This window comes from Somniosus microcephalus, chromosome 7, assembly GCF_052327205.1.
Source record: "Somniosus microcephalus isolate GS21.2 chromosome 7, FLI_Smic_1.0, whole genome shotgun sequence".
In the NCBI taxonomy this organism is placed as follows: domain Eukaryota; kingdom Metazoa; phylum Chordata; class Chondrichthyes; order Squaliformes; family Somniosidae; genus Somniosus; species Somniosus microcephalus.
In genome coordinates this window covers 64,888,292-64,916,264 of record NC_140993.1, presented here as the reverse complement: position 1 = coordinate 64,916,264, position 27,973 = coordinate 64,888,292, and the positions used below count along the sequence as shown (strand labels likewise).

Here is a 27,973-nt window from a genome sequence, read left to right as displayed (position 1 = left end):
AAGTACTTTTGAAGTGTAGTCACTGTTGTAATGTGGGAAACAATGTTAAAAGACAAAAGGCATGATGATGCAAGGCAAAAGGAGATGGTAATGGGACAAGTTAAGAAGCTAAAGATGACTCTAGATGAGGTGTAAATGGCAATGGCAGCATCATCAACAGCTGTCATGTGAGAGAGAAAAGAAAACATGGGGGCCGAGGTTATGGTCTGAAATTGTTGAACTCGATGTTGAGTCCAGAAGGCTGTAAACTGCCTACTCGAAAGATGAGGTGCTGTTCCTCGAGCTTACGTTGAGCTTCATTGGAACAGTGCAAGAGGCCGAGGACGGAGAGATCAGAGTGGGAGTGGAGCAGTGAATTAAAGTGACAGGCGACCGGAAGCTTGGGGTCATGCTTACGGACTGAATGGAGGTGTTCCGCAAAGTGGTCACCCAATCTGCATTTGGTCTCCCCAATGTAGAGGAGGCCACATCGTGAGCAGCAAATACAGTATATTAAATTGCAAGAAGTACATGTAAATCGCTGTTTCACCTGAAAGGAGTGTTTGGGGCCCTAGACAGTGGGAAGGGAGGAGGTAAAAGGGCAGGTGTTGCATCTCCTGCGCTTGCACGGGAAGGTACCCTGGGAAGGGGAAGGGGAGTTGGGGATGATTGAAGAGTGGACCAGGGTGTCGTGGAGGGAACGGTCCCTTCGGAATGCTGAAAGGGGGGAGGGGAAGATGTGTTTGGTGGTGGGATTACGCTGGAGGTGGCGGAAATGGCGGAGGTGATCCATTGAATGTGGAGGCTGGTGGGGTGAAAGGTGAGGACAAGGGGAACCCTATCGTAGTTCTGGGCGGGAGGGGAAGGGGTGAGAGCAGAAGTGCGGGAAATGGAACGGACACAGTCGAGGGCCATGTCAACCACAGTAGAGGGGAATCCTCAGTTGAGGAAAAAGGAAGACATATTGGAAGCACTAGTATGGAAGGTGGCACTGTCAGAACAGATGCGGCGGAGACAGAGAAACTGGGAGAATGGAATAGAGTCCTTACAGGAAGCAGGGTGGGAGGAAGTGTAGTTCAGGCAGCTGTGGGAGTCAGTGGGCTTATAGTGGATGTTTGTTGATAGCCTATCCCCAGGAATGGAGACAGAGAAGTCGAGGAAGGGAAGGGAAGGGAAGAGTCGGAGGTGGACCATGTGAAGGTGAGGGAAGGGTGGAAATTGGAAGCAAGTGAATGAAATTTTCTAGTTCTACTAGTCTGATTACCATCTCCTTTTGCCTTGCACCATCATCCCTTTTGTCTTTCAATCTCTCCTGCCTTCCACCTTATCGCAGACCTTCCCTTTGTTCTTTCCTCCCCTCCTCCCTTTCCCTGCCCCACACACATGCTTAAAAATCTGTTACTTCTCCAACTTTTTCCAGTTCTGACGAAGGGTCATTGACCTGAAACATTAACTCTGTTTCTCTCTCCACCTGCTGAGTGTTTCCAGCATTTTCTGTTGTTGTTTCAGATTTCCAGTATCCGCAGTATTTTGTTATATAAAATGATAGGGATTCTCAACAATTTAATTTAGCATTTAATATTTGTGGATGATGGATCAATTGAAGCTCTCAAGACTGAGATCGATAGATTTTGTTAGGTAAGGGTACCAAGAGATATGGATCAAAGCGTTAAGGTACAGCTCAGCCATGATCTAATAGAATGGCAGGACAGGCTCGAAGGGCTGAGTGGCCTGCTCCTGTTCCTACGCTCCTGTTCCTACGGTCCTATAACTCACAACCTTCTGACTCAGAGGTGGGAACGCTGGCAAGTTGACAATATTGACAGATTGTTATATGTCAAACAAGGATGAGTTCACCAGAAAAGTATACCTGGTCCTTCAGGCAATTTGAATCCAAATTACTGATTTTTGGGAGATCTGCAAAATATATATGCCCTAATAAGAAAGCCCCATTGCACACTCAAACCAGTTTTATCAAGGATAGAGAATGGCTTTATGGGCAGACATTTGGAGAAAGTGCAGGGAGTGGGACTAATTGGATAGCTCTTTCAAAGAGCCGCATATGTACGATGGGCTGAATGAACTCCTTCCATGCTGTAAGATTCTATGATTCTACAATTAAAATCCTATTTTTGCACTCTTTTCCTCAGGGCGGTTAAATACCTCTGCATTCAAATGGAGTTGTGCAAGCAGACACTGAAGGGGTGGTTACAAAATGTTGACGTAGATGAAGTGAAGAATAATCGACTTCAAATCGTTTATCAGATCAGTGATGGCTTGGCTTACATTCACAGTCAAAACTACATTCATCGGGATTTGAAGGTACGAATTGCCCTATTTTGTAGTGAGACTGTGAAGGTGCTCATAGTCAAATATCCTGCCTACACTCATTGTCCAGGGTCACACACACAAGGAATGTGTGAGGGAGCTGAAGGCTTTACCCCAACAGAAGTTACCACCTTCAAAAGAGATGGGGAGAAAATACGGTGTTGGCCCGAGAATCAACTTTCACCTTTGTCTGAACTCTGTCCAATGAATCAATAACCTTTTAAAGGTATGGTGCCCACAACTGCAGAGTGTTCCAAGCATGACCTCTGTAATGAGTTATGTAGTGTTAGCATAAACAGCTTTTACTTATAAGCAAATGTTGCTAGCAGCAATGACAACTGTTTCACTTTAAAGGAATATTTTTAGGGAATTGCAGAATTCGTTTATCTGCTCCCTGTTGTCATAGAGTCATAGAGTCATAGAGTTATACAGCACGGATAGAGGCCCTTCGGCCCATCGTGTCCGCGCCGGCCATCAAGCCCTGTCTAATCTAATCCCATATTCCAGCATTTGGTCCGTAGCCTTGTATGTTATGGCATTTCAAGTGCTCATCCAAATGCTTCTTCAATGTTGTAAGGGTTCCTGCCTCCACAACCCTTTCAGGCAGTGAGTTCCAGACTCCAACCACCTCTGGGTGAAAAAGTTCTTTCTCAAATCCCCTCTAAACCTCCCGCCCTTTACCTTGAATCTATGCCCCCTAGTTATTGACCCTTCTACTAAGGGAAAAAGCTCCTCAGTATCCATCCTATCTATGCCCCTCATAATTTTGTACACCTCAATCATGTCCCCCCCTCAGCCTCCTCTGCTCCAAGGAAAACAAACCCAATCTGCCCAGTCTTTCTTCATAGCTGAAGCGCTCCAGCCCTGGTAACATCCTGGTGAATCTCCTCTGCACCCTCTCCAAAGCGATCACATCCTTCCTGTAGTGTGGCGACCAGAACTGCACACAGTATTCCAGCTGTGGCCTAACCAGTGTTTTATACAGCTCCATCATAACCTCCTTGCTCTTATATTCTATGCCTCGGCTAATGAAGGCAAGTATCCCATATGCCTTTTTACCACCTTATCCACCTGTTCCGCCGCCTTCAGGGATCTGTGTACTTGCACCCCCAGATCCCCCTGCACCTCCGTCTTGCCTAGGGTCTTACCATTCATTGTGTATTCCCTTGCCTTGTTAGTGCCCCCAAAGTGCATCACCTCGCACTTTTCCGGGTTAAATTCCATTTGCCACTGTTCCGCCCATCTGCCCAACCCATCTATATCGTCCTGCAGACTGAGGCTACCCTCCTCGCTATTTACCACCCTACCAATTTTTGTATCATCCGCGAACTTACTGATCATACCTTTTACATTCATATCCAAGTCATTAATGTAGACCACAAACAGCAAGGGACCCAGCACCGATCCCTGTGGCACCCCACTGGCCACAGGCTTCCAGTCACAAAAACAACCTTCGACCATCACCCTCTGCCTTCTGCCACTAAGCCAGTTTTGTATCCAATGTGCCAAGGCACCCTGGATTCCATGGGCTCTTACCTTCTTGACCAGTCTCCTGTGCGGGACTTTATCGAAGGCCTTACTGAAATCCATGTATACCACATCCACTGCGTTACCCTCATCCACACACCTACTCACCCCCTCAAAAAATTCAATCAAATTAGTCAGACATGATCTTCCCTTGACAAAGCCATGTTGACTATCCCTGATTAATCCTTGTCTCTCCAAGTGGAGACTAATTTTGTCCCTCAGAATTTTTTCCAATAATTTTCCTACCACTGATGTTAGGCTCACTGGCCTGTAGTTCCCCGGTTTTTCCCTACTTCCCTTCTTGAATAATGGTACTACATTAGCGGTTCTCCAGTCCTCTGGCACATCCCCTGTGGCCAGAGAGGCCCTGAATATATGTGTTAGAGCCCCCGCAATCTCTTCCTTTGCCTCACACAGCAGCCTGGGATACATTTCATCCGGGCCTGGGGATTTATCCATTTTTAGGCCTGCTAAAACTGCCAATACCTCCTCCCTCTCGATGTTAATATGTTCGAGCATATCACAGTCCCCCCGCCCTATTTCTATGTCTACATCGTCCTCCTCCATAGTGAAAACAGATGCAAAAAATTCATTTAGAACCCCTCCTACATCTTCCGGCTCCACACACAGATTGCCACTTTTGTCCCTAATGGGCCCTATTTTTTCCCTAGTTATCCTCTTACCCTTAATATACTTATAAAACATCTTAGGATTTCCCTTTATTTTGCTCACCAGTGTTATTTCATGGCCCCTCCATGATCTCCTAATTTCTTTTTTAAGTATCCCCCTGCACTTTTTGTACTCCTCTAGGGCTTCCGCCGTCTTTAGCCTTTTGTATCTGCCAAAAGCCCTCCTTTTTTTCCTAATCCATTCTCGTATATCCCCTGACATCCAAGGTTCCCTGTGGTTTTTGGAACCACCCTTGACCTTTACGGAAACATGTTGCCATTGTATGATCTCAATCTCCCTTCTGAAAGCCTCCCATTGCTCCGATGCGGATTTTCCTACAAGTAGCTGATCCCAGTCCATTTTGGCCAGATCCTGCCTTATCCTATTAAAATCGGCCTTCCCCCAATTTAGAACCTTTATTTCCGGCCCATCCCTGTCCTTTTCCATGACCACCTTAAATCTCACCATATTATGGTCACTGTCACCAAAGTGCTCACCTACTAGCACTTTTTCCACTTGGCCGGCCACATTCCCTAGAATTAGGTTCAGTACTGCTCCCTCTCTTGTAGGACTTTCTACATGCTGGCTCAAAAAGCTCTCCTGGATGCACTTTAAGAATTCTACACCCTCTGAGCCTTTCACACTTTGACTATCCCAGTTAATATTGGTCCGTAATTTCCGATAGGAGGCGTCCTGCGTGCGGATGCTTCCTATCGGGAAAAAATCTGTCAAAAGTATGAATGGGGATCACTGAAAAAAGACATCAAAACATTAAATACATTTTTTAAAAACCATCACGTTTTTAAAATGAGTTAAAATTACATTATTTTAAACAAAAATTGAAAAAATAATAAAAGTTTTTATGGGGCTAAAAATAAAATTATAAATGAGTGAAAAAAATGATTAGGCGTAAGATTTTTAAGGGATTTCAGCGGGCGGAGGTTCTGCAGAAAGTGGAACTCTCCCCCCGCAGAGGCCCTTCTCCAGGGCAGGCGTGCGAGGATGCTTGACAGATTGGATATGCCGGTTTTCAGCGCGTGCATTTGCGAGGTCCCTACAGGTGTGTACACAGCTCATACACACCCATAGGCATTGGAAAATACGGGCCATTATTTTTTAAAATATTGGCCCAGAAATTAGGTTCGGGGGCTTGCCGCGCGTGCAAGCCCCCGATGTGCACTTACATTGCGAGCCTGCCATTCTGCTCCCGGGACGCTTGCAATTCCTGTTTTCAGTTGATTACTCACGGGCAGCGTCTGACGTCACGCCGCCCAGGAGTGCAGCCAGCGCGAAGCCTCGAGCGCGGAGTCTAAGTTAGACACGCCCCTTGAGGTCTCCTTAACATAGGCCACGCCCCCAATTTTTAACACAAGCTGCAAAGCAATTTTACATGCAGAGCAGCATTTTAAATAGATTTTTTGTATTTTTATTAATCTTTAGGTAACTTTTATAAAGTTTTAAATACTTTTACATTATTTTGAAGAATGTAAAGTAGTTTTAAACAGAATAAAAGCGTAGTTATTTTGATGAGCCGGCTGGGATCACGTGGGCACTGGGCAACCAATGGGAGGTTGCAAAAGTTCATTCATGAGTTTGATAGTAAGAACTGTCAAACTCATGAAAACTCAGGGCACCCAAAACAGCACTTAAACTACAAATAAAAGTTAAAAAAACATCCCACTAAATAAATGAACTTTGAATAAATGTAAAAAAAACTATTTTAAACAATTAATCAAATAAAAAAATTTTTTTTTTTTTTTAACAAATAGGGTCTAAAAATACACTTACCTTACTGTAAATTCTTTAAAAATAATAAAGCTGTGGAAAAAATGTTATAATTTTAAGTAATAGACCACTTACCTTAAAGAATGAAGTCCTTACGTCTCCTTTTTACATTCGTAAATAGGAGAGGCCCTTACACACGCGCAAACCTGTGGGAAAAAAAGGAATTTCAGCGCGCACGCGCAGACTCCTGCACGCACGCGTTCGTCCTCTGAACCCCTTGGTTCAGAGGACAGGAAATGCCGGTTTTCCACGCATGCGCTGTGCATGCTGAAATCCGGCACTTCCAACGGGCCCACGCGTGAGTACCCCGTCCGTACTCATGCGTTGGGACCGGAATTACTGGCCCAATAACTGATCTTCCATGGTGTTGCATACAGGGAATCTGGTTTGAGTGTGCGATGGAGGAAGGTAGTGTTCAGGTTAAACAGGGTGAGAGAGTGGGAGATAATTGGACCAAAGTGGGGGAGGGAAGAAGGGGGAGACAGAAGAGGCAGATGGGAGAGCGAGCAGGGAGAGGGAAAGGAGAGAGATTGGAAGAAAGAGAGGAGGAGGATTGAGGAATCAGAACGGGGAAATAGAATGGGGAAGGAGAATGGGTCATTGGAGGAGAGGGGAGTGGATAAGGACAAGGAGCAACAAAGCCAAGGGAACTATCTTAGTTGGGGTAGGGAGTAGGGGGCATGAGCTGGGTTTTCCACATCATCAAATTTTTCCCTGAACACAAAACCATTTTGATTTATTTACATTTCCACAAGTGGATATTTACTCGAGAATGTAGGATTTTTCTTTGCAGTTGAGGCATTGCCAACGTGCCACCTGGTGTTCAGGAATGGACACATAGGGCTGAATCTTAACCCCCAAAAACGGGTAGGTTGGGGTTGGGTGAGATATTAAAACTTTAGAAATCTCAAACCCGACCCCAACTCACCCACTTTCGGGTTTAACGGAGGCGGGACAAGGGGCGGGCAGCCAACCTGCTCCCAGGAGACGGGTTGGCAATTTAAATATTTTAATGAGGCTGGCAGCCTCAGATTTAACCTGCTTTATAAGTTTAACCCTGGCCAGCCGGGTTTCGCAGGCCTCAGGAAACCCGGCAGCTGAAGGGAGCGAGGACAGCTTTGGGGAGAAGATAAGTGCGTTTACAGCATTGCTTGTGGGCCAGGAAGAGCAGGAGTGCCTTCCCCAGCCCCCAAAGCTCCCCCCCCCCCCCGGCCAAACAAAAACCACCCGAAGTTGGGGATTGGACTCCGGCCCTGGGGTTGGGTATCGGATCCCCGCACCCCCCCTCCGCCCCCCTGCGTTGTGGTTTGGACCCCTGTGGTCGGGGATCAGACCCCCCGCCACACTCCCAGTAGCAGCTGCAGGCTCCCTACCTGCTCCTGCGGCCTGCTCTGGAGTGCTCCGCGCCCAACTGGAAGTCAAGCCTGTCAGTCAGGCTGACTTCCAGAGGAGATCTTAAAAAAAATACAACACATGCTGTGGAGTCAAAGCTTCACAGCATGTGGGCAAACAAACTTCCGGGTTTCCTGACACTAACTCCTCCACCTCCCCCACCCCCTTCTCCCCGCATGCGCAACCCAACCCTGTCAAGATAGGGGTCAAAATGTCTGCAATGCACAGTTGACTATAACACATCTTTTCAAAACATGAATTTACCCTTGAGATATCCTATCACAGTGTCACCCACCTACATAATGGGTATTAATACATAATAGTATTTTTTCTATCGAATTATCTACCCTCCTCTTCTGAAGATGCTGCTTACCTTACTAAGCTACCATTTGAAGGTGACCTCCCATGTGTCCAATATTCATGTGTGAGCCTTGACAAAGGGTGAGGACAGGTTATCCGGCTGTGGAAGGGATCACAGCCTAGCCTGGTCCTGTTCTCGCCTGATGTCCACACGCATGCACTTTCAGTGGGAACCCCAAAAAAATACATAAACTGTCTGTTTATGCTATTTCTTTGGGGTTTCCGCTGGAGTTACGAGGGGAGAACAAGGAACCCCCATAAAAGTTCTATCCCAGAAACCTTGGGGGTAATTTTAAACCTAACCCGTCTATCAGAAAACTGACGGGATTGGGTCAGCCACCTGTTTTACACCTTGCCTGAATCGGATTATGATAAAATGACTCCCATTACCTCTACACCTCTACAATGGTTAACAATGTAGTAACAATGTAACTGTGCCCCATTATCACTGTCAGTGCCTTGCAGTCACATCCTTCTAGTGGGAAGCTTGTGACCTTACTTTCTCCGAAACAACTTGTGTGAGAGTAATTTAATAGTGGAACCTACTGAGAGTGCCCTTCAAGAATCTATTAAAACATTATTCATTTTTCCCAGTTTTCTCCTCTCCCCTCCTGAAGTCTCTGACTCACACTTCCGTGGGCACCACCTTTATTACCTTATCCAATTGACCGTTCTTCATATGTGTCTAAATAATGTGTGTCAGCAGGCTATTCTACCGTTAGAGGAGGCACCTAGCTGAGCTCGATCCTTCCCTCACTGAAGTTTACACATGCATTTTCCAGCAAGGGTCACTGGATAAAGTTCAGGAGTGGGATCCCTCACTGGTATTTCTATCCAGAAAGGCCAACTGTAGCATCCCACAGCTTCCTTTGCTGGTCTTCATGGCTCAGTACCACACATCAAATTCCTTCCCTGACATTCCTGATCTGACATTCCTGATCTAATGTTCTTGATCTGACATTCCTGATCTAATGTTCCCGATCTGATGTTCCTGATCTAATGTTCCCGATCTGATGTTCCTGATCTGATGTTCTTGCTCTGGCATTTCTGATCTAATGTTTTTGCTCTGATGTTCCTGCTCGAATGATCCTGATCTGATGTTCCTGTTCTAATGTTCTTGATCTGATGTTCTTGCTCTAATGTTCTTAATCTCATGTACCTGCTTTGATGAACCTCCTCTGATGTTCCTGCTCTGATGTCTAATAGGAACATAAGAAATAGGAGCTGGAGTAGGCCATTCGGCTCCTCGAGCCTGCTCCGCCATTCAATAAGATCATGGCTGATCTTCTACCTCAACTCCACTTTACTGCACTATCCCCATATCCCTTGATTCCCTTAATATCTAAAAATCTATCCATCTTTGTCTTGAATATATTCAATGACTGAGCCTCCACAGCCCTCTGGGGTAGAGAATTCCAAAGATTCATCACCATCTGAGTGAAGAAATGTCTCCTCATCTCAGTCCTAAATGGCTGACCCCTTATTTTGACACTGTGACCCCTGGTTCTGAACTCCCCAGCCAGGGGAAACATCCTCCCTGCATCTACCCTGTCAAGCCCTGAGAGGATTTTGTATGTTTCAATGAAATCACCTCTCTTTCTTCTAAACTCTAGGGAATATAAGCCTAGTCTACTCAATACCCATACCTTCCTGACCGCAGTCACACCCTCCTGTCCCTGACCATTGACTAACTCTAAAGTACTGCTTAACCTAAGGGGTGTGACTGCCTCCCGGAACATAGGATGGAATTTTTCAAGGGGTCAGCGGGCGTGTTTGGTGGAGGGCCGGGTGGGAAAAAAAATGTTTTGACAGCGGGTAGGGAACCCGCTGTCAACCCGCCACCATGCTAGTTTCTCAGATGTCGGGCCAGTCAGTGAACAGACCTGACACCAAGCAGCGGGGGAGGTAAATTAGGTGATTAAGAGCTTGTTAACAGACACTTTAAAAATATATTTGAACTCACCTTTAAATTTTACGAAGTTGCCCACGGGTTCCCCACTGCTCGGGGATCACGTCAGGTAAGCAGGTCAGGAGTTGTGTCACCATGATATAATTTCTTTACTTGACAGCTGCAAATGTGCTATAAAAGCTCCCATCTCACAGCTGTTCACTTTCCAAGCTCAGAAGTTGTTGCTTACTGCATTTGGAAGACAGATTGACCTTTTTGCAGGTTGCAAGTGTTTGGAGCAAACTCTGTATTCAGTATCACCTCATTGGAACAACCTCTCTCACCGTTGACAAATTGCTTCTGTCATCTCAACTTCACCTGCCATCTATTCCATCAGCATTGGTGCCCTTGAAACTATCTCACCTTGGTCCTCAGAATCCCACTATGATCAGCCCCAACACCAGCAGCACCAGGCACACCAGCAGCACCAACCTTCTCTGCAATCAACTGATGCTGCACAGGACACAGGGCATCAGCATCCGACCAGATTTTCTTCACTTGACGCTGTACACCCTGGCTGCCACATGATGTGCCAGGTTGGCACCACCCCACACCAACACCATAAAGCTTCCCTACAATGCCCAAGCCATTCCTTCCATACTCATGGCCATTGCGGTGGGTACCGTTATTTCTCACCATTCACTGCAACTCACTAAGCCACTTTCAAAGGTGCGCACAAATCTGTCCAAGAACGCAAAGTGCAGAAAATAAAGATTTCAATGTTTGACAGCACATTAACAGAAACTTCACAAGAACATTAGCTAAAATACCCAAGTGTCAACCCTTGTGTGTTGTTACTTGGTATGATTGGACTAGGATGAGGGTGAATGTGAGGGGTGGATTGTGAGATGGGGAAGTGATAATGTAGATTGAGAGGGATGGGTGGAGGTGCAAGGTAAGTTGGTGTGAATAAGGATGTACAGGAGTAGGATAGGAAAGGCAGAGTGATGGGGATGTGATGAATGGCACAGCAGGATGAGGTTGAGTGTGGTTTTGCAGTAACGTTTCGTGATCTACTGAGATCATTGAAAAGTTTACGCCACTACAGCCTGGTCCTCCTAACAACATCCCTGCTTGTGTCCTCCTGTGCAATGTGCAACCAGGCTGCATTGATCTCCTGGGGAGGTCTCTTCCACCCATTGGAAGGGAAGAGAACCTCCCTGCATGCTGTGACTCATGGGAGAGCCTGGGTGCAGGCCTGCACCTTTGTGCAGTGCTTGTCAATGTTTGCAGCACCTCAATGCTGTAGAACACCGGCAGCACAACTGTCAAAATTAATTTGGACATGGCCCCTTTCAGGAAATCGGCTAATGGCGCGTCATCAAGAGACGTCATCAGACCCACTTCCTTCAATTGACCGGGAAATGCGCTGGGCGGGCTTAACAACCCCAATCAATGTAAGATCACTTTGGACAGCGGGCTGGAGCCAGCAGCGTGGTCGCAACCTGCCACCGACCCCAGCCACACCGGACCCGCCGAGGTTGGGGATATCGCGGCCCAAGTGTCCAGGTAACTCTCCCCTTCCCTGATGTATCACAATGTCTGCAGCTCAGACTCCAGCTCAACAACTCTGGGCCGAAGTTCCTCGAGCTGCAGGCACTTACCACAGATGTGATTGCTCGGGATCTCGTTGGTCTCCACCAACTCCCACATGCTGCAGTTACAACATACCACCTGCACTGCCATCTCTATCTAACCGTAATTTATTTTTATAATTAGTTACAGTATTTATTCAAACGATTATTTTAACTTTTAATTTTTAGTTTTAATTAGTTAATTTAGCTTAAGTTATTAATTCACTAAAGTTATAGTAGTTAATACTCTCCCAGTTCTGAATTTAATTCTCTTACCTAACCTGGAGAGCAAAAGAGCTGTAATACTCACCAACCAATCACCTACCTGCTGTCCTGTGATGTCACTCTTTGTTTTTTTGTTTTTTAAGTCGCCGCTCAGCTCTCTTTAAGCCGCTGCCGCCGCTCTCACTCAGGCCCGCACTGTCATGATCCTGTAATGATCCTGATCTGACGTTGCTGTTCTAATGTTCTTGATCCGATGTTCCTGATCTGATTTTCCTGATCTGACGTTCCTCCTCTGATGTTGCTTCTCTGATGTTCCTCCTCTCATGTTCTTGATCTGATTTTCCTGATCTGATATCCCTAATCTGACGTTCCTGTTCTTGCCCAACAGCCTGCCAATATCTTCTTTGCACTGGACAATAATATCAAAATTGGAGACTTTGGCCTTGTTACATCCTGGAAGAGAGGAGGATCTGACCAGTTTCATCGGTCACCAGGCGCTGGAACTCGCTTATACATGGCACCAGAACAGGTTGGAGTACTTTGTGAATGTCTAATGGCTGAGGATCTGCCAGGAGTACTGGATATTTGAGCCATTCTCCATCTATAGGGAATCAAGAAATTCAAAGAAGGTCTCTCCAAAACTTTTTTATTTGGTCTCCAGTTGTCTGCAACCCCTCACCATGCTTAAGAGTTTCCAAAACAAACTATTCAGAAATCCACAGAGTAGAGTTTCCATGTCAGACCTTATTCTGCCATTCCACCCATTTTTGGGTGGACTTGGAGTAGACTGGGACAATCAGCCAGAGAGGCATTCGGTCAGCTCCGCGTTGATCCACGTCACTTCTGGAATTTTCTGCTGGAAGTAATGGTAGCCACTGAATACGTCCGCACAAATATAATGTCATACAACTTATTTCCTGTCCCTGAGGTGTATGGTAGTGTAGTCGTTATGTTACTGGACTAGTAATCCAGAAACCTGGACTAATAATCCAGAAATGACTCAATTACCCTCTGGCTTACCAGTCGCTTCACTCAGCGGTTCAAAAGAAGGTCCACCACCACCTTCTCAAGGCAGCTAGGGATGGGCAACAAACGCCAGCCTTGCCAGCAATGGCCACATCCCAAGAATGAATTTTGTAAAAACTACCACCATTGCAACACTGACCACAAGGGATGTCAGCACATTACTGGTGTTCAGTGTTGCTATGATGGACAGAAGAGCATTTCAATTTTAAAAGGCCCCTCCAAGAGTACAATCAATCACAGGCAACTGATTGTGACCTATGATCCTGTGAAATTTTAAAATCGCTATGAAAATTGGGCTCCTCTTCAGCTGCTCCTTAGGCAGCTGGCCCCACCACTCCACTGTCGCAGATGCCCAAGACCAGCAGCTGCCATTTCCTCACACACACACCACCTTCTGTTGCAAACTCCCCTGTGCATGCAAGAATCCCACTGGGGGCCATTCAAAAATATTTAAAATAGCTTGACCCCGGCCAAATTCTCTGAGATCGACGGCAGTCACGTCGGGTGAGCATAAATCGTTCACACCAACTTACCAAGCTGAAAATCCTGCCTTCTGCTCCCCCAATATGGAGTATACATTGTGTCACTCCCCACTTACCCAAGTCCAGCAAACTCTGCAAGTTGGCAGAGTCCCAGTTTAGGGTTATGCACAGAGGTACTACTGGAGTTTTGTCAGCTGAAACCACATAGCTTAACAAAGACCGAGCACTGGTCAGCTTCCTGCTGCTTGTCCATTTGAGCATTGACTTTCAAAGGGTTAACTAGAGCACTGTGAGAAGCATCCCATCTCCCAGTGACAGGTCTACCCTTCCTAGTTCTGACAATGAGCCAAGCTGGCTGGCCATCTAATAACAGATCCCTGGGGCACTGTGGACCTGTCTGGCTCAGGTATCGGATTACTTAAATGGCTGAGAATGCGCTTGTCAATGAACGAAAAAAGGTTTAGCAAAAATATAATATTAACTCCACTGAAAAGCCTCTTTGTGTTGCGTTGCGTGGTGTTTCCGATCTTTCTCCCTCCTCAAACATGATAAGGATTCACCGAATACAGGGGTCGATTGTACATATCAGTGCTCCCAATACAGAGTTTCACACGACAGGAGTGCATACTGAGAATTCTGGTCTGGAGTTCAGTACAACTTGCACAATTTTTCATCCATTAAAATTAATGACTGTAAAATCCTGCGGGACATTGTGATTTCCCCTTCCAGAATTTCTGTATACAGTCTTGGCTCCTGAACCTCTTTTGTCAGGAGGCAAAAGCTAAATGACTTTTTCATGAAGTTGGTAAATGCTACAATTACCGTATTCTGGAGCATTCATGCTAAGAAATGCACCTACTTTTCTTTTTTCTCTCTTTCCTCTTTTCCTTAAGGGGTGGCTCATGATGAGGTACAATTGCAGAATCCTAGATCCCCCCCCCCTCAAGTAGTCCTTCATCCCATGTGAGACCAGGCAGTGAATATCAGCAGACTGTTTATGTGGATAGATCCTGCTCTTCTCTGATACCCATACTGTCCAGAAATCACTGGATAGTAATAAGGAGAGGAAACCATGGCAGACTTCGCCCTCTCTATCTCAGTGATGCTGTGGTCAAACTATATGGCTCTTATTCCAGGTTTGATTTTTCAACCCTGCTCCACTGAGCCTTGATGTTCCAATCAGCTTTATTTGGGGCTACTGCCAGTGTTAACATAATGTCCATTGGAAAATCTGGGCTCTGATCTCAACCAAATCATTGCATGAAGTGCAGGGGTTTCCTCGGAGAAAAGAAGGGGGAATTGGAAGGAGGAGCTTCTCTGGGGCCACTCTAGTTATTAGCCCACAAGCAGACAGCAAAGGTCTACAAGTTTGTTCACCCACCCGTCATCAGAAGTTTCATAGCTTGAAATAACTAGAGAGAGGAGAAAGCCAGAGGGCAAGGGTCAACATAACCTCTGGCTACTGCTGAAGTTCCGCACCTCCTATGGGTGGAACCTTCATGCCATGGAATATGTTGTGTGCCCATGCTATGGTCAGGAGGATAGTGGCCATCTTTTGGTGAGTTGTGTTGCTCACCCTACCGCTCATAAATAGTTCCCGCCATCTGATGTCCAACTATCAAGAGCTCAAACCCACACTTGTTAGTTGTCTAATGAGGTAATTGGATTCTCTTCAGAGTCCAGTTGGCTCCAAGAGGACAAACCTGACAATGAAAGATTGGGGGGGGAAAATTGGGTGAGTAGCGCCACCTGTTAGCGCCTAAAGAGGCAGTCAGTGGCTATAGCACCACTGGCTGCGCCTCCCGCGATATTCAGCAGGGGCGCTAATGGTGGCGTTAGCCTTTTGCGCTGCGCCGCCACCGATGACGTCATCAGTGTGCGCAGCGCCCCATTCACGCCCCGATCGCGATATTTGGTAGTGAACGCCGCTGTAGCGCCGTTCGCTACCTGCGCCCGGTTCACGGGGTCTTGTTGCGCCGGCAGAAGCGCAAGTTAAGGTGGAGGTGCGGGGCGGCCGCTTTTTCGGCGGCCGCCTGCCAGCACCTCCGTCCCCGGCCTCCTAGTCCCCCCCCCCCACCCCGCAGCATTGCCGGCTGTTTCCCGAGAGCCCGGCACTTCTCCTCGGTACCGGGCTCTTTTGCCGGCACTCGCGATCGGGGATCGCGCTGTTGCAGGCCCCTCCCCCTTAACAGTGGGAGGAAGGCCTGCAGTACCGCAGCATGCCGTGCCGCAGCGTGTGGCGCTGCGGCACGTAGCGCTGCGAAATTCACTTTCAGCGCCCTAAGAGGGATGCGGAGCGCCTCGAGCCGCGCCCCATCTCCCTCTAGGGGCACTTCAACTGAATTTACGGCGATCGCTAATGCGGCGATCGCGGCACAAATTCCAGCACCCAGGCGAACTTTGCGCCGCTTGGGCGCCTCAGGCCAATTTCTAGGCCTGGGAATTCTGTGGTAGACTTGGTAATCCAATGCCTAAACTACTTAGAGTCTGCAGTACTCCAGGGCACAGTTACTGATTGACCAGCAAATCTGGCTCACTAATACAATATGGAGGGCTAGACCTGTCAGAGGTGGCTAGGAGTATTCCCACATGGTTCCAGACAACCCTGCCTTTAGGTTGTAATGTTATCTTAATAACATAATTACGAGTCTCCCAAGCAGTTGTAGTGGAGTGCCATTTATTCAGCCCTGACTCTGTGTCTCTTAGTACAGTACCTCAAGCATGGCCAAGATGGCGTCGGATCCCGCCCCCGGATATGACGTCAGCCGTCAACCAGCTGTCAATCAAACCCCGCTGTCTTTATGACAGCTATGGTTATCCGTACATCTTCCCCCTTCAATGAAGACATAACACAGCAACAACATAACATAACATAACACACAGAACACTTGTTAACATCATATCGAAACAGTCAGTGTAACTACACCGTTGAACTAATTGCAGGTAGGTATAAACCTTACCCACACCCAGGAGTCCATTAACTGTTTACAGTCTTATCAATCCCTGTCTACAGGTCAAGTTTAACTACAGGCTTTCTGGTGCGCTGTGACCTGCGTGGCTGAACGGGAGATTGCTAAACCACCTCAGTTGTATCCCTTAAGTTCATGTCTGTACCACACAGGTCCCTTGTCACATTATCACTACTGTGTCCTTCGTCACTTTGTGGCATTTCCCTCATCTCGTCTCTTTGTGGCATTTCCCTCATCTCATCATCCTCTCCGTCCTCCTGAGGCTGAAAGGTCTCTGTGGTTTTCAGTAGGTGCCTCCTGTTTCTGCGAAACACATTGCCGTTCTCTGTCATGACACTGTATGACCTGGGGGCGACCTGTTGTAGAACGGTGGCTCTTTTAGGCCATGACTCAGGCCCTTCAATGCAAACTATATCTTTCTCCTGTAGAGGCACTAGTGTAGTGGCTGTGCGGTCATGAAGTGTTTTTTGTTTCTGTTGTAGTTTCCGAGCCTTGTCTGCCCACACCTCATCTCTGTGGTCAGGTGTGACATAACTGGGAAGTCGTGTACGGATTTTCTGACCCAGTAAGAGCTCAGCTGGAGACTTGCCACTTGCTAGCGGGCCCGCCCTGTACGACATCAGGGCCAGATATGGGTCAGTGTTGCTGTGTGCTGCTTTCTTTAATAGTCTTTTCACAATCTGTACCCCCTTCTCCGCTTTTCCATTAGCCTGAGGATAGAGCGGACTGGAGGTTACATGATTAAACTCATACTCTGAAGCAAATGACTGAAACTCATGGCTGGCATAGGGAGGGCCATTATCAGAGACCAGGGTTAGAGGGATGCCCTGCCTGGCAAAGATTGACTTCAGGTGAGTTATCACAGCTCTTGATGTGGTACTGGACAAGAGAGCCATCTCTGGATAATTGGGATAATAATCAATATCTAACAAATAGTCTTTTCCTTCATAGTGAAATATATCAGTTCTGACCTTTTCCCAAGGTTGTGATGGGTGCTCTGTGGTAATGAAGGGCTCTTTTGTTTGCTTGTAATGATACTGCTGACATGTAGCACACTCGCTGATCAACTGGTCAATATCAGAGTTCATGTTTGGCCAGTAAAGTGCCTCACGTGCTCTCCTTTTTGACTTTTCTGCACCCAGGTGCCCTTCATGTATCCTGTTGAGCATTTCTCGTCACATAGAGGTGGGCACTACTATCCTGTCACACTTAAGCAGTAGTCCATTGACCACAGAGAGCTCAGACTGAATGTGATAATATTGTTTACATGACCCTTTCTTCCAGCCCTCTTGAAGATTTCTCATTACTTTACTCAGGACTGGGTCCTTTGATGTCTCTGTGACTATCATTGATAGTTGTTCCTGTGTGGCGGGCAATGCTGCGTAGACCATATCCACATGAAGAGCCACATCCTCTTCTGATTCACTGTTTTGTGTGGCGTAAGGCACAGCCCTGGATAGTGTGCCTGCAATGAACATTTGTGTCCCTGGCACATACGTTAGCTCAAAATCGTAACGTTGAAGTCTCATCATTAGGCGTTGTATCCGTGGTGACATGTCACACAGATTCTTCTTTGCGATCCCTAGCAGTGGCTTATGGTCCATTTCTAGGATAACCTTGGGATGACCATAGATGTAGGTATGAAATTTTTCACACCCAAATGCCAAGCCAAGGCACTCCTTCTCGATTTGCGTGTACCGGCACTCTGTAGCCGTCATGGAGCGTGACGCATACGCCACTGGTCGCCATTCTCCTTCATCTTCCTGTAGAAGGACAGCATCTAATCCATTCTTAGAGGCATCTGTGGACACTTTTGTCCTCTTTTTAGGGCAGAAGAACTTCAGTAGGGGTTCACTTGCTAGAATGTGTAGCAGCCCCTTCCATTCTCTCTCATGTCCATGTCCCCATTGGAACTCTGTCTCTTGGTGCAGCAGTTTTCTCAGATGAGCAGTTTTCACTGCTAGATTTGGAATGAATTTTCCTAGGTAGTTAACCATGCCAAGGGCCCGCTGAACCCCTTTCTTGTCGTTTGGTTTCGCCATGTCATGTATAGCCTTTACCTTTGACTTGTCTGGCTGAATCCCCTCTGTAGAGATCTTGTCTCCGAGGAATGTGATTTCATTGACACTGAACTGACATTTGTCTTTATTTAGTTTGAGTCCATACTGCTGTATTCTCTGAAGTGTTTTCTCCAGTCTGGTGTCGTGCTCCCCCTGAGTGGAGCCCCATACTACCAGATCATCCACGTACACCCGCACTCCCTCCAGGCCCTCGATGATTTGCTCCATTGCTCTGTGAAAGATTTCTGGGGCGGAGCTAATACCAAAGGGCAGACGCTGGTAGGAGTATCGACCAAACGGGGTGTTAAAAGTGCACAGCTTAGCACTTCCTTCATCAAGTTTCAACTGCCAGAAACCATGCGAGGCGTCCATCTTGGAGAAGACTTTCGCTTCCGTCATTTCGCTGACTATTTCCTCTCTCTTTGGAATTTGGCAGTGCTCTCTTTTGATATTGGCGTTAAGGTCCTTGGGATCCATGCAGACACGCAATTTATCAGTTTTCTTTGAATTGACGCAGACCATGGAATTTACCCAGTCAGTCGGTTCCTCAATCTTCTTTATGACAGCTAGTCCCTCCATGCGGTCTAGCTCTTTCCTCAGTTTTTCACGGAGAGCCACTGGAACTCTCCTGGGTGTGTGAATCACAGGTTGTGCATCCTCTCTCAGTTTGATGGAGTATGTAAAGGGCAGTGCTCCGAAACCCTGAAATACATCTGCATATTTGTGTGCTATAGTCTCATGAGTCAGATTTGTACTATCTTGGGGGGCACTCTGCACACAGTTCAGTTCATTGATAGTATAGACTCGTTTTACCAAGCCCAAATCCACACAGGCCTTATCCCCCAACAGTGACTCATGTCCTTCAGGCACTATAACAAAGGTCAAAGGGTGAATGTGATTTTTTACCTTAACATTCAGCCTACACGTTCCTTTTGTTTCAATGCTTTGTCCATTGTATGCCTTTAAAGACACTGTCTTGTTCAGTATTTTAGGTCGCACTTTGAGATTCCGTGCATCACTCCAACTTATGAGGTTTGCCTTAGCACCTGTATCTAGCTTAAAGGGAACAATGGTGCCATTTACCAGCAAGGGAGCTATCCAAACTTCAGTCTTCGGTCCTACAGAGTGCACTTCATTAGCATTTTTGCCCTGTTTTGACTCATTTTGCACCATTCCAACAAACAAAGTCTCTGCTCCTGTCTCTTCAGTCTCAATAGCATGCACTGTCTTTTTACTTTCAGTTTTCTCTTCCCAAAAACACATCTTGGCAAAGTGATTCCTGCCTTTACATTTTGTACAGTTCTTCCCATAAGCAGGACACTGTCTGGCTACGTGTTTATTACCGCACCGTCTGCGTTCGTAAGGCGTAATCATCTTGAACTCCGTGGGCCCTCTTATGTCCCTTTTGTGTACCACATCCACCGGCAGGTTTTTCAGCCCCAGGGCGCTCCCGCCCGCTGCTATGCTGCTCCCTTTGAAAGTTTTCGTGTGCATGGCTGAGAGTTCACTAGCATGACTTTTTTCACTGCTGCATCCAAATTTAGGTCATTGTCTCTAAGCATTCTCTCCCTCACCTTCTTGTTGAGTATTCCAAAAATGACTTGATCGCATATCATCGATTCCTTCAGGTCCCTAAAGTTGCATGTTTGTGCTTTTATTTTCAAGTCCGTCAAAAAAAATTAAAGGATTCTCCTTGCTTTTGCACACGGGAGCGAAACACGAATCTCTCATACGTTTCATTCTTTTTTGGAGTGCAGTATTCGTCGAACCGTTCTATCACCTTGTCCAGATCATTTTTATCATCTTTGGCTGCAAACGTAAATGTATTAAACAGCTCGATTGCCTGCGAGCCAGCCACTGTTAACAACAAAGCTACTTTACATGTTCCAGAGCTAGTCGAAGCATCAATCGCTGTGAGGTAGAGAAGAAAGCATTGCTTGAAGACACGCCAATTTTCATCCACATTTCCTTCTAGTTGCAGGCTAGCCGGAGGTTTTATTCCTTCCATTGTTGTAGTATGTCCTTATCGTGAGTTCTATAAATCCTGGTACCATGTAATGTTATCTTAATAACGTAATTACGAGTCTCCCAAGCAGTTGTAGTGGAGTGCCATTTATTCAGTCCTGACTCTGTGTCTCTTAGTACAGTACCTCAAGCATGGCCAAGATGGCATCGGATCCCGCCCCCGGATATGACGTCAGCCGTCAACCAGCTGTCAATTAAACCCCGCTGTCTTTACGACAGCTACGGTTATCCATACATAGGTATAGAGTAGTTCTAGTTGGACAAGCAGCAGGGAGCTTATCAATGCTCTGTACTGGTAAGCTATGGGTTTTAGCTGGTTTACCTTGTGCACACTTGGCAGTCCCTAAGTCTTGACTCTGCCAAACAAAGCATAAGCACATTGGGACGTTTTACAACATTAAAGGTACTATATAAATGCAAGTTGTTGTAAACTCTTTGGACTTAGGTAAGTAGGATGTGTCCCTATGGAGGAGAGTGTGCACTCTATATTGGGCACATGGAAACTCTACAGGTGTAGTTTTCTTGGTAGCTTGGTTTGGAGACTTTAAAAAATGTTGGTGGGCTTCTTTTTTGACAGACACCCAGCCTATCAAGTAATAAATGCCTGAGTCACACATTCGCGACATTGAAACTTGTTTTTCTTGCGTAGGTTTAGGTGATGAAACATTAAGGAATGTGATGAATGGGATATCGGAGGAGTATTCTCTGCACTGAGTCTTATTATATCCAACTTTCCATTTGTTGTGATATAGTTCTAATGTGTGATTTTTAAAAAATTTTGATTGCAGATATCTGATTTATACAACCACAAAGTGGATATCTATTCCTTGGGTCTCATATTATTTGAACTTATGGTGCCTGCCTTGCAATTTGGAACAAATCATGAAAAGCAGAAGGTAGGATTTAATCAATAATGTGGGCTGCATAAGAGAGAAAAAGTTTTCTACTGCTTAATTTTCTCCCTTCTTCCCTAAAGATGCTAAGTCATTCCTGAGAATGAGTACATGGGTCTTTGACACTCTCACTCATACGCCCATTCTTTATGCTCGACGGTGAGTGTTGGCAGGCTGTTTGAATATCAGGACACCACCAGTCTTTCCAGCAGGAGCTACTAGATAGTGATCAGAGCATGAGCCATGCTGAGAGTCCCATCCCCAGCACTGAAGTGTTGAAACCGACCATGATGCCCTTACTGTCAGCCAGCTGAAATCACTGAATCAGCCCCTCAACCTTCCCAACTCATAATTTAACCCTTTAAGCCCTGGTATAATTTGGGTGAATCTGCGGTGTGCGCCCACCAATGTCAATATATCTTCTTTCCTGAGGTATGTTGGCCAAAATTGAATGGAGTATGCCAGATGGGGTCTGACCAAGGCTCTATACAAATGAAGTATCACTTCCTCACTTTTATATTCCAACTGTCTTAAGCTAAAGGCCAACGTTCCATTAGCCTTTTTGATTACTTTTTCTACCTGTGCACTAGCTTTTAGTGATTTGTGTACATAAACACTAAATCCCTTTGCTCCTCCACAGCTCCTAGTCTCTCACCATTAAGAAAATATTCCGATTTGTCTTTCTCAGATCCAAAGTGGATAATCTCACACTTCCCCACATTGAACTCCACCTCCCATAGTTTAGCCCGCTCACTTAGTCTGTCTATATCACTTTGTAACTTCATGCTTGTCAGGGTCTTCTTTGTGTTACTGCTTCTACAAGTACTGCTGTTATTTGCTGTTATTTTTCAGTGAAAGTGGCATGAGTAGATATTAATGGTAGGGCTATTCAGCAAGAATTATGTGCTGTATTCGCTTTCTTTCACATTCATAATAAGCACGATGCAAAATGTTATGAGACCCCTTTTTAAAAAATAAGCACCACCTTCATTATGACATGTTTACACAATTATATCTGTGTCAGTAAAAGGCTTACAATGACTTCCAATTACATTGTTTGTGGTAACTTTTACTTTAAAATTGAAAATTGTGAATCCAGTGCATGTAAATACAGCAATTCCATTTCTCCATTACTGTACTTTGGTGGTTATCCTCAAGGCATTGCACATCTTCCTCACATCCTTAGGCTTTCTGAGCCAGCGCTGATATGCTCAGTAATCCACATTCAGGTGACTATCTCTGTTCCCGTAAAGGCCACTTTGCTTCTCATGCATCTTCTCAAGTAAGGTTGTGTCTACATCCTGTTCGTAGTACTGGGGCTTAAGCAACGCATTGGCTGTTCGAGGAGTGTGCAAAGGGGCACTAGTGTAGATAAAATCAAATTGGAAGGCACACATTGATGAGAAGAAACTCAGGTGTGTTGGTAAGCAAAACTAAAGAGCATTACTGTACTATACAACCCACAAATATATTAATCCATTTTCAGTCACAGGTAATATTCAGGAACAGAACTTTAGTAATTATTTCTAATTGTTTAAAGATATGTTAATTCAGTGGTAACAGATTAGTCTCTCAATGGGCCATTAGGTTAGATAAAGTGGCTGGATCTTTGAGTTGTGCTTATGAATTGGTCAGGTAGGACACAGTCAACTGCAGAGTAAATCTCCTACTCAACAATGTGCGATAATCCCCAAACTCAGAACAGTCGCTCTCGCCCAATAAACCAGTGTGACATTTCCCAGGACATTCATCCCTTTACTCCTTCTGCCAATGGGTGCCAAATTGAGGGTGTTTTTTATTTGAACACACTCTCACTAATAAATGGGTTGTGACTTCCCAAACTCATTTTGCATAAGACTCTTTTTAACTGGGCCTCTGACCCAGATCTGCCTGGCTCAAGTGTCAAATTACTGAGTCTCCCACAGAGGATTGACTTGGTTCCTACCTTCCATTGCCAGGCAAGTCACTTTGGAGCTGACGTGACTTCAAAGAAACCATGCATAACCCTCACCCAAGGAGGTCAGGCACTTCCTGACAGCAACCCTTTGCCAATCCTGTTGCTGAGCCAAACACTGGGCGCTTGCAAGAGTGAACTGGTTTTAACTCTCCTGGAGGGCTGTTAAATCTTGGGTCAGTGTGGGTGCTGGGTGAAGACTGTTAGACCTTGGGTCTGAGTATGGTGTTAGATGAGGACTAGTACAATTTGGATAAGAGCTCAGTGCTGGTGAGGATTAGTACAGATCGGGCATGAGTATTGATATGAATCAGCCATTCATGTGGAAATGACTTATGAAATAATACTGGGAGGCCTGCTGGTGGCACTGTCCAGGGAGAGTATAAATACTCGGGCATGGGCCCAGCTTGCTCAGGACATTCTTTTATAGGAACTAGTGAAGGAAAGAACTAGATCTCCATGTTGTAAAACAGTTGATTAAAGCTTTGTTTAACGCTTAGACCAAGTGCCTAGTAGTTTTCTTACGTCAAGTATGGTGTCAGGTGACTATTGGTACAGATTGACCTTCGGCTCAGTATTGGGCTTGGTTTGGTACAGATCGGGTCTGGATGAGAACTGGTACAGATTGGGTCTGAGCTCAGCATTGGGTTCGGAGTGGGTGATGAGATGGGTGAGGACTGGTACAGATTGGGTCTGGGTGCAGTACCGGGTGAATACAGTACAGATTGGGTCTGGATGCTGTGTCAGTTAATGATTGGTACAGATTTGGTCTGGTTGCAGTGACAGTCAATGATTGGTACTAATTGAGTCGGTGCAGTGACAAAAGAAAAGAAAGACTTGGAATTATATAGCACCTTTCATGACCTCAGGATGTATCAAAGCGCAATGAAGTACTTTTGAAGTGTAGTCACTGATGTAATGTAGGAAACACGACAGCCAATTTGCGCACAGCAAGCTCCCACAAACAGCAATGCGATAATGACCAGATAATCTGTTTTAGTGATGTTGATTTGAGGGATAAATATTGGCCAGGACACCGGGGATAGCTCTCCTCCTCTTCTTTGAAATAGTGCCATGGGATCTTTTACGCCCACCTGAGAGAGCAGACAGGGCCTCGGTATAACATCTCAACCGAAAGACAACTCCTCCGACAATGCAGCACTCCCTCAGTACTGCACTGGAGTGGCAGCCTAGATTTTTGTGCTCAATTCTCTGGAGTGGGAATTGAACCCACAACCTTCTGACTCAGAGGCAAGAGTGCTACCAACTAAGACATGGCTGACACTTAAGGATTGGTACATATCGAGTCTGGGTGCGGTTTTGGGTGTAGACTGGAACAAACCTATACTTTACATTTTACTTTTTCTCCTTAGTGTTTTGAACACAAAATACCGAGATTAAAATTATGTGAGAGAAATAATGGATTTCTTTCCCTTGAGAATCACAACAAATGTTTAATTCACAACCTACCGAAAGAATAACTGCTTTCTTTTCAACAGATATGGACTAAAGCAAAAGTTTGTGATTTTCCCATAGAATTTACAAGGAACTTTCCCAAAGAGGTAAGAATTATTGAAACATCATTTTGAATTAGCTGAATTAAGACCTATCTTTTATATGGTACTATTGGTACTTCCAGTTATATTTTTAGAATGGATCGTGGTTTTGCAATGATTTCTGTATTTTTAGAATTAATAGTAGTGGTTTTAGTCAGTTTTGGGTGGGTGCTGATGGTCAATGAATGCCTTGAGTGACAAAGTCAAAAGTTACAACATACTGCCCCAGTAGATTGGTGAGTAAATACACTACCTGCCGTGGGGTGATAACAGGGCAAGTTGCCTCCCTCGTCTATGCTGTAATGGATTCGGAGGTGACACCAAAATTGGTACAATGGTTCTTTATTTTAAACACAAATGAGTTCGAATACATTTCCGTATTTAAGCAGTAATTGACAGAGAAGTAAAACGATATTACCCCATTCCTCCTCTGGGTAGAAGAGCGTAGCCTAGGCAATCTTCATACTTCACCGTCTGGTCACTCTACCACTTGTTACTGCACAGTGTCCCTCTAAACACCGTTTTCGTCTTACTAAACAACCCTGAATGATTTATTATAGCGTGATGGGAGTTGTTGTGCAAAAGAACTCCAGAAATGAGCTCGTTCCTCACAGAACTCCAGTTTGCTAAGTTGTTTAACATTAATCATATAGTTAATCATATAGCTGTCTCGCCATTTTCCCGCTCCTATCACTATCTTAGGCCCATTGTTTCATCACAAGGCTGTCTCATTTCAGAATGCATTAAAAAGGTCCAGCAAGCAGTCACAAATTAGTATATTTTTCATTTCAGCAAAATAAGCAGCACAGCCAATTCGGTTGTGCACTCAGTACATTAATGCACCAGTTTTAACTGACTTAGCCATTAAGCACATCACACACCCATATTACCCTGTACCCTCATTAAGCCCTCCTTTACAATCCGATATCAGGCGAGTTGCCAGAAAAGGTGCCACAATTGGCCTCAGCACTCCAAGGCAAGGAAGGAGGAGAAAGAATTGCCCAGGATCTGCTCCTGATCACTATCCACTGGGGGGTTTTAAACGTTGTGCTGCTTCTCGTATTGACATGTAATATTGCAGCACTGATTACTACTGGTGTTTAATGTGTACGTGCTTGTTCTGATATCTTGCAGACCAAACAGTTAAACATGATGCTGAACATTGACTCAACCACAAGGCCTGATGCCGTTCAAGTTCAGAACTTCATTAGGAATCTTTCAACAGAAGTGTTTTCTGAGTGAAATGGGACTGCTTCTCGCTTCTCGCTAAACCTGAAGATGTTACCGTCCTCCAGATAGCACTTTTAATAAGTTTAGCTAGACTGTAACATTCCGGATACTATGAAGGTCCAGAAAACTCCCCCAGAATTCTGTAACTCCTCACCAAGGAGCATACAGAGATTGAGTTCGCAAGTTTGATACAGAAGTACTATGTGAGACAATTCTAAAAATATATAGATTTATTAAAGAAATGACATGTAATTTACAGTTGGTGATTCAATCGCAACCTTAACAGTTCCAAATGCAAAAAACTTACAATTCTATTAGCAGAGATCCTTATTCTCAAATCTTAACTTCACTAGTTTTACAGTTCTCAGTTTATTCCAGGATATCCACCAAAATCAAATACAATACCTTGATTCCCCGAGATACAAAGAGTTGAAGACTTACAGAGCTTGCATCTGCAGCCTGAGAATTGCTTTGCCCCTTTACAGCGAATCTATCTTCCCATTTGAAAGTTCAATTTTTATACCCTTTCTCAGTGGTATTTCCTGTGAAGTTTTCTGCTGATGTAAGTTAATTATCTCTAATCATTTTCTGCTGACCCCTGCTATTTTTACAGTTAGATCCGCTTGTAGCATTAAGAATTATGTCTCTACCCTTAGGAAGCTTATCATAAAAAACGGTGTGGAGCAGGTGCATCTATTTGATGTCATTCTTACCAAGGTCTTCTACTTGTATCTTTTTACGACGTATAAATTAAAAACACCTCAACCGGGTGCACCATTGTCTTCTTAGTTACCTCAACTGGTTGTAACACAGACTCATGTCTCCTGTGTTTCATTTGATGTTATTTTTACAAAGGCATATGTTTCTTTAATTTTCTGTGTTTCTTTCCGAAGTGTTGGTTTAAGACACCTTAACAGGGTGTACCATTGTGTTCTTTCCAAAGCTTCAGACTATCAGGAACCTCTAATCTCCTGTTTCAATAAGGCTATTGATTCAGTATCAACAACTTATCTTATCTCAATAGCCTGTATGCTGTTTACAGCTTTCCATTGTTAAGGCTCTTAGATTTTCAAGCCCAGTTTGCCATGTTTTAATAAAGTCAGAATTCTTTTATAGAATGGTGTATTTTTCTGAATAGGTATATTGCTTATTCCTTCACAGATAAATACTTGAAGGAGAAAAAATTGCAGGGATATGGGGAAAGAGCGGGGAAATGGGATTAACTGGATTGCTCTTCAAAAGAGCTGGTGCACACTCGATGGGCTGAATGGCCTCTTTCTGTGATGCACTATTCCATGATTCTATGATTTACATAGACTGACACAGAATATACAGCACAGAAAAATACCTCTATCAGGTCACCCCTAAACCTCTTTTCTAGAGAAAAGAGCCACAGCATATTCAATCTTTCCTGAAATTTATCTCTCAGTTCTGGTATCATCTTTGCGAATCTTTTTTGCACCTTCCCCAATGACTCTAGATCCTTTTTATAATATGGAGATCAGAACTGTGCATAGTACTTCAAGTGTGGTCTAAGCAAGTTTCTATCCAAGTTTAAATAACTTCCCTGTTTTCAATTATATCCCTCTAGAAATGAACACCAGTGCTTGGTTTGCTTTTTTATGGCCTTATTAACCTGCGCTGCTACTTTTAGTGATTTGTGTACCTGTACCCTTAGATCCCTTTGCTTCTCTACCCTATGTAGACTCTTATGGGGAGAAATTCGGTGGCGCCCCCTTTGGGGCACTAACTTTGCCGGGGCACTACATTTAGCGCCCCGAAAAGGTTAGTACCCCTGCGCCATAAATTCAGTGGTACTGCCCCAAGCAGGAGGCGTGGCGCTACTGGGGAGGGGCCTAGCGCTGCATGCACCGGGGCCCTGCTGGACCACCGGGGAGCGGGGTGCCGGGAAAACAGCCCGGTATGCTAGAGGAGAGCTGAGCTGAGTGATTGCAGCTGGCACCCCAAAGTAAAAAAGGGGAAGGGGGCAG

At 45.2% G+C, this 27,973-nt stretch overlaps 1 protein-coding gene across 2 annotated transcripts in view; it reads left to right on the top strand.

Annotated features, from left to right (window-relative positions):
- The window catches only part of LOC147114671 (serine/threonine-protein kinase Nek6-like), a 59,305-nt gene extending 32,509 nt beyond the window's left edge, over positions 1 to 26,796 (top strand). The window contains exons 7-11 of one of the 2 annotated variants that reach the window (XM_085992519.1): positions 2,130 to 2,301; positions 12,176 to 12,316; positions 21,138 to 21,245; positions 24,696 to 24,758; positions 25,887 to 26,796. In XM_085992519.1, coding sequence (XP_085848645.1) covers positions 2,130 to 2,301; positions 12,176 to 12,316; positions 21,138 to 21,245; positions 24,696 to 24,758; positions 25,887 to 25,994 — 592 coding nt within the window. In that variant the 3' untranslated portion in view covers positions 25,995 to 26,796. The remainder of the gene's footprint in view (positions 1 to 2,129; positions 2,302 to 12,175; positions 12,317 to 21,137; positions 21,246 to 24,695; positions 24,759 to 25,886) is intronic. The other variant, XM_085992520.1, reaches the window with a different exon arrangement.
- The last annotated feature ends 1,177 nt before the right edge of the window (positions 26,797 to 27,973 follow it).